The 7,451-nt window shown below is 36.7% G+C and overlaps 1 protein-coding gene across 1 annotated transcript in view; it reads left to right on the top strand.

Annotated features, from left to right (window-relative positions):
* Positions 1–7,451, top strand: part of intu (inturned planar cell polarity protein) — a 31,920-nt gene that overhangs the window by 14,724 nt on the left and 9,745 nt on the right. Inside the window, exons 5-10 of the mRNA XM_016236113.1 lie at positions 272–390; positions 732–821; positions 2,256–2,333; positions 2,419–2,602; positions 4,871–4,924; positions 5,865–5,927. Coding sequence (XP_016091599.1) covers positions 272–390; positions 732–821; positions 2,256–2,333; positions 2,419–2,602; positions 4,871–4,924; positions 5,865–5,927 — 588 coding nt within the window. The remainder of the gene's footprint in view (positions 1–271; positions 391–731; positions 822–2,255; positions 2,334–2,418; positions 2,603–4,870; positions 4,925–5,864; positions 5,928–7,451) is intronic.

The raw sequence follows: 7,451 nt of genomic DNA, 5'->3' as shown, positions 1-7,451 counted from the left end.
ATTCCCGCATTTTGGCTTTTTTTTTTTTTTTGGGGGGGGGGGGAATTCATTCTCTAATATTTATTATTAAGATATTTATTCTCTAAGATATTTATTATTATTATCTTGTGACGTAATTGACAAGGGAGGCACCTTTGTCCTCCATTCAAGCAAAATGGTCTCAAATAAAATTCATAAAGCATTTATGTTATATCATGATTATGCATACATGCTGTAAAATGACCTGGGGTCAGTATTGTCTATTAAACTGAGCTATCTTTGCTCTTTGCAGCAGGAGATTTTGTACCAGTATCCGGCGTCTGAAGCTGCGGTCCAGCTGAAAGCGGTGAGAGGCATTTTCCTGACGCTCTGTGACTTGCTGGAGAACGTCACAGGAGGACAGATAGTCAGGTGAGGGGTTTTATCAATATTTTTATCTTACGCTCACCAAAGGCTGCTTTTATTTGATGGGAAATGCTGTAAAAACAGTGAAATATTATTACAATTTAAAATAGCTGTTTTCTATGTAAATATCTGTTAAAATCTAATTTATTCCTGTGATCAAAGCTGAATTTTCAGCATCATTCCAGTCTTCAGTGTCACATGATCCTTCAGAAATCATTCTGATATGCTGCTTTGCTGCTCAAGAAACATTTCTGATTATTTTCAACGTTAAAAAAAGTGGTGAAGTTGTGAGTGGTCAGGTTTAAAGCCGTTTTAATGCTGCATGTCGTGTCGGTTTGTCCCGGTAGTTCGTCTCTGTGGCTCCAGCAGCAGTTGGTTCATGTGGGCTACTGGAAGGAAGGATCCAGTCTGCTGGTGATCGCTGTACCTGCCAGCAGGTAATTCTCATCTTTATAATCATCCCGCCTGCCAACAGCCCACTCTAATCTAGATAATAACTATAATAACTGTCATTATAATCAGCTTGGCTCCTAAAACTGACCGAAAATCTCTATAATCATCCTGTCTGCAAGCCAGTATGTGTAATCTAGATAATAACTCCAGTGATTGTGATTGGGATTGATTTTAGTAATGACACATGTTCTTTGACGTCATCCTACTTCTCAATAATAATCAATCGGATCCATAATCCGAGATGTTCAGCTTGTTCATTACCTTAGGTGTTTATTGCTCCACAATGAAGAATGACAGAAGAGTGACTTCTCTCACGATGTGTCCCAATCCACTGCTTGTCATGTATTTTAAAGTCTCTCAAGCAATCAGAAATACTTTTTAGAAAACTGTCAATTTATTTTATTTTATTGTTTTCTTTTCTTTTATCCTTTTCTTTTCTATTTTTCTTTTATTCTCCAAAAGCATGAGATCTAGTTTTTAGTTCACATTTATTTTGCATTAATCTCTATTGAGAGTGGATGTTCACACTTTAGTTTTGGTTTAGATTTTTAAAAGATATTCTATTTTTAAATGTTATGTTCATTTTAAATTACAGCTAAACGACAACAATTCTAACGAAAACAACAATTATTATTACATTTACTAAATTTTAATTTATTAAAATTGTTTTATTGTTCTCACAGCAAGCGCAATGATTTTACGCAACGCCTGAAAATAGGCTAACTTCCGCCAACATAACCAACGTGACCACCTGCTTGTACAGGGAGCGTGCTGGGGACTATTTTCAGGCGCTGCATAATATCATTGCGCCTGCTGCACCCTTGTTACGGCAGCAAAGTTCCTTGATTATTACGCCGGAATGAGAGTATAGTTCCTAGCCATATCGGCCTAGAAAATCACAACTTTTCATTTTCCGTCGGTCTTAGTACACGATGTAACTACAGAAGAGTCAAGTTTTAAATAAGAAAAATATAGAAACGCTTTGGTCATTTTTGAGCGAGATGCTAACGGTCTAATCAGATTCAATGATCTATGCTAAGCTACGGCTAAAAGTGCTACTGCCAGACCCGGAGATCGGCTGAATGGATTCAAAAACAGTAAAACTCAACTGTTTAACTCTAGGGGAGTTGGAAAATGAGCCTATTTTCAAAAATAGTGGAGTGTTCCTTTAAATGCGGGATAAATAATAATAACAATAATAATAATACTAATTATTATTATTTAAAGTTTGTTTAGTTTAAGTGTAGTTCTCACCTTTCCATCTCTTATTTTATTTCTAGCTTTGGCATTGTTTTTGTTTAACTCCTAATTTTTGTTGCTGATTTTCTATCAGTTTGTAATAATAGTTTTATTTTGGGGTAAATTTTCAACATTGTTCAAGTGTTCGTTCCTCAGTTTAGTGTGCATCTGTCCCGCAGGGTTCCTCTGTTGTATCTGCAGACTGTGATTGAGGGAGCTGTCCGAACACTCAAGGTCATGTATGGCTCTCTTGACAGGTATGCATGTCTGTATATCTCTGGAGAGCGTTATGTGTGTGTAGATACAGCAGACGATGACTGCATAACCTCTGTGTCTCTTCAGCTGCTTCTGTGAGGAGGAGAACGCTCCCCGTCTGGATCACTTCTTCTGCCTCTTCTTCCAGCAGCTCATCCAGCCCTGGCGTTTGATTGACAGCTCCAGACCGCCCAGCCCTGACATCTCAGGGAGCCTGTTCTTAGACGGGCTGCCGGCTGTCCGGTGGCTCACTTTACCAGCAGACATAAAGGTCTGACTAGTGAATGATATTAAAGGGGTCATATGATGCGATTTCAAGTTTTCCTTTCTCTTTGGAGTGTTACAAGCTGTTCGTGCATAGATAAGATCCCTAAAGTTGCAAATACTAAAGTCTCAAATAGTGGTCGACCGATATTGGTTTTTTGACAGCTGATGCCGATATCTTGGAAAGCAGGGTGGCCGATATAAAGCCGATATCATTTTATGTATTTTATTTAATATTTAAGAAATTTGAAATAATTTGAAAATGTATTTAAAAAATAAATGTGTAAAATAAGCATGCTTATACTTTAAATGACAAAGTATTTTTCACAAATAAACAAATATTTAATAAAAATATATTAAAAAGGAAGTAAACACTGTAACCAACAGGGCATTCAATAATCTGGGACGTTTGTGTGCATTGGGAATCACGTTTTTTCAAATAAAGCCAAGGTAACCCTCATTTTACATACAGCACACAGTGAAAAGGACATGAATATGGCAGTGGGCAAAAGGATGAAGCGCAGCATAGTTTAAAATCACGAGTTTAAAGTTTGTCGATCGCGCATCTCAGTGAAGCTGAACTCTCCTCCTGTCCACATTCAGTTCACACGGACCGACCGTCACGCAGAGAACACGCGATCGTGCAGGATATGCACACTTCATAAGATCTCACAGCTGGATTCGACTAAGTTTGCAAGGTTTTTGAAATGATGCCGATATCTTGGAAAGCAGGGTGGCCGATATAAAGCCGATATCATTTTATGTATTTTATTTAATATTTAAGAAATTTGAAATAATTTGAAAATGTATTTAAAAAATAAATGTGTAAAATAAGCATGCTTATACTTTAAATGACAAAGTATTTTTCACAAATAAACAAATATTTAATAAAAATATATTAAAAAGGAAGTAAACACTGTAACCAACAGGGCATTCAATAATCTGGGAAGTTTGTGTGCATTGGGAATCACGTTTTTTCAAATAAAGCCAAGGTAACCCTCATTTTACATACAGCACACAGTGAAAAGGACATGAATATGACAGTGGGCAAAAGCATGAAGCGCAGCATAGTTTAAAATCACGAGTTTAAAGTTTGTCGATCACGCATCTCAGTGAAGCTGAACTCTCCTCCTGTCCGCATTCAGTTCACACGGACCGACCGTCACGCAGAGAACACGCGATCGTGCAGGATATGCACACTTCATAAGATCTCACAGCTGGATTCGACTAAGTTTGCAAGGTTTTTGAAATTAGATGTTCATTAGTCATTCAAAGATTTCTTTAAATGATGTAAATGCGTATTTGCTGAATGCTGACGGTAAACGAGAAATTATTATAATGTTTGCCTTCCTATTACTAACAATATAAAAGCAATCGTTATAATACTTTTTTGTAAACATTTTAATTCCTTTGTTTAACAGTTCTATCTGATTATTAGACAGACTTCTGTTCGGGGACAGAAATGTTAACGACGACAGCGAAGAAGAGGGGGAATGTGAGCACTGTGTGTTCAGGCACTGCCGCAGCAGTTCGAGCGCCATCAAAATAAAAGTCCCGCCACGAACGCATCGGCCAAACAGAAAAACTTATCGGCCAATGCCGATATTTGAAAAATGCCAAATATCGGCCGATATATCGGCCTTGGCGATATATCGGTCGACCACTAGTCTCAAACCCAAAGAGATATTCTTTATAAAAGTTTTTTTCTTTATAAAACTTGTTCACGCCCTCCTAAAATGCCTCGTTTAAACACGCCCCCACATATCTATGTCACTGTGTGGGAAGACTTGCATAACACTGCCCAAATGTTCACACAAAGAAAGTAGGCGTAACTTTTATTCTCGCTGTAGTATTGTTGCCGCCGCTGTGTGTTATGCGGTTTAACACACTGCGCCTGAGATGCTGTGTGTTTCGTTGTGAAAGTGTTTCAGAAAGGCGGGGCATAGAGGAGAAACAATAATGTACAGTATGTGGAAAATAATGTGTTTTTTTAACCTTAAACCGCATAAACACATTTCTTTACACCAAATACACAAAATAATGTTATTTTTAGCAACGTCATATGACCCCTTTAAATGTCTCCTGTAATGATTCACACATTACTGTAAAGGAATATTTCACCTAGTTCTGTCATCGTTTACTCACCTTCATGTTGTTCCAATCCATATGCTACTGTTTTTTTCGTGAGCATCCTCATGCAGATGGGACAGTATGGGTGTAATATTAACAAATGACATGCTCTCAGGTGTTCATCATGTTTTGACTGTTTCTCCAGGTTGAAGTGGACACTGTGCTCTCAGACTTTGAGTCGTCAGATTTTGGTGACATGGTAAGATGAGTTATTGAGCTCAGATAACCCGTTTTTTTAATCATCATAACTTTGGGAAAATCTTAAGGAATAAAATCAGTATATGATTTGACGATTTGATGTCAGTAAAACTGTAAAGTTAAACTGAAACCATTAAAAATTGTTTTTGGTACTTGAAATAAAGATGAAACTAAATCATATATAAATATTAGATGAAAACATAAAAAATAGTTATGAGTTATGAGCAAAGTTTCGGGTTCTAGAGATGCACCGGTCGATCAGCTATAGATCTGAACCAGTTTTTAGTTTTATTTTGGCCGATCTCTATTTACTCTGTTTACAGCGGTAACCAAGGAAACTCTATATCGCTGCTGTTCCATAAGCGCCACCTGCTGTCAGAGAATAAATTTGCACTTTCATTCAGTCCATCTGCTGTTTTTGTTTTGTGCAGGTGTTTTATGTAGCATACTTTCACAAATCTCTCTCTCTCTCTCTCTCTCTCTCTATTATATATATATATATAATTTATATAAATGCAAATAAAAAAAATAATAACATAAAAAAAATACAGTTTGATGGACAGTAAATGTTCATGTGTATGTGTGCAGAAAAATTCAAAATTCAAAAATCAGCTTCCTGCACACATATACAAGAACATTTACAGTCTTACTGTATTAGTCTGATGATGGCTGATGGTTCAGTTTCCAAGGCAACATTTCTCATTTTTGTTTAGTTGAAGTTGAACTAAAATAACTTAAAATAACTAAAACTTAATAAAACTTTATAGACATTTAAAAAAAAGTTATAAAAATGATAAAAACGACAAAATTACTAAAACTTTAAAATGAAGATGAAAACAAAAAATAAAACCTAAATCAAAATATTATCAAAAACTATGATACTATGAAACTAAAGTTGCACTAGTATGAAATAACACTTTCTCTGTTTTCTGTTTGGTTAGTCTGAGGATGTCTGCGGCATGAGGCGTTTGTATGTCATTTTGGGCTCCTGTCTGTTTTACAAGGTGAGTGTTGAACCTCCTGAAGCTGCATGTTATCATCCATTGTGAATCAGGCAGCATCGCATGTTGCTGTGGAAAGTGTTACACGCCTGCTGTCAGTGAGTCATTGAAATATAAAAGTGCTTGTAAAAGGAGTCTCGTTCAGGTGTAATCTTTGAAATTAGTTTGACAGAAGGGCGACATGCCGCTTCTTGTGAATGCAGCTGTCAGCTGAAGAGACTCTTTTAATTATGAATGATGATGTGAAGAGGATTGAGTAGTTAAGTCTCTATCTGTTGCTTCTTAAAGGGATAGTTCACCCAAAAATGAAAACTCTCATCATTTACTCACTCTCAAGTGATTCCAAACCAGAATGAGTTTTGTCAGATGTTCAACACAAAAGAAGATATTTTGAAGAATGTTGGTAACCAAACAGTAGCCGTTGACTTCCATAGTGTTTTTTTCCCCCCAATATTAATGGCTACCATATGAATGGCTAACGTCAACTGTTTGGTTACCAACATTCTTATGTAATAAACATATATAATTGGACTTTATGACCCGCAATTGCAAGTTGATATCTCACAATTCTGAGAAGTCAATATTGCAAGATATAAACTCGCAATTGTAAGAAAAAAAGTCAGTTGGAAGAAAAAAGTCAGAATTGCAGGATATAAGCTCACAATTATGAGAAAAAAATCAGAATTTAAAAATATAAAGTTGCAATAGCAAGAAAAATTCAGAATAGCAGGATATACAGGTGCATCTCAATAAATTAGAATGTCATGGAAAAGTTCATTTATTTCAGTAATTCAACTCAAATTGTGAAACTCATGTATTAAATAAATTCAGTGCACACAGACTGAAGTAGTTTAAGTCTTTGGTTCTTTTAATTCTGATCATTTTGGCTCACATTTAACAAAAACCCACCAATTCACTATCTCAACAAATTAGAATCCTTCATAAGACCAATAAAAAAACATTTTTAGTGAATTGTTGGTCTTCTGGAAAGTATGTTCATTTACTGTACATGTACTCAATACTTGGTAGGGGCTCCTTTTGCTTTAATTACTGCCTCAATTCGGCGTGGCATGGAGGTGATCAGTTTGTGGCACTGCTGAGGTGGTATGGAAGCCCAGGTTTCTTTGACAGTGGCCTTCAGCTCATCTGCATTTTTTGGTCTCTTGTTTCTCATTTTCCTCTTGACAATACCCCATAGATTCTCGATGGGGTTCAGGTCAGGTGAGTTTGCTGGCCAGTCAAGCACACCAACACCATGGTCATTTAACCAACTTTTGGTGCTTTTGGCAGTGTGGGCAGGTGCCAAATCCTGCTGGAAAATGAAATCAGCATCTTCAAAAAGCTGGTCAGCAGAAGGAAGCATGAAGTGCTCCAAAATTTCTTGGTAAACGGGTGCAGTGAAGTTGGTTTTCAAAAAACACAATGGACCAACAACAGCAGATGACATTGCACCCCAAATCATCACAGACTGTGGAAACTTAACACTGGACTTCAAGCAACTTGGGCTATAAGCTTCTCCACCCTTCC

The sequence above is a fragment of the Sinocyclocheilus grahami genome, unplaced genomic scaffold (genome assembly GCF_001515645.1).
Source record: "Sinocyclocheilus grahami isolate Dianchi unplaced genomic scaffold, SAMN03320097.WGS_v1.1 scaffold481.1, whole genome shotgun sequence".
Classification (NCBI taxonomy): Eukaryota; Metazoa; Chordata; class Actinopteri; order Cypriniformes; family Cyprinidae; genus Sinocyclocheilus; species Sinocyclocheilus grahami.
This window is presented reverse-complemented; position numbering and strand designations above follow the sequence as displayed.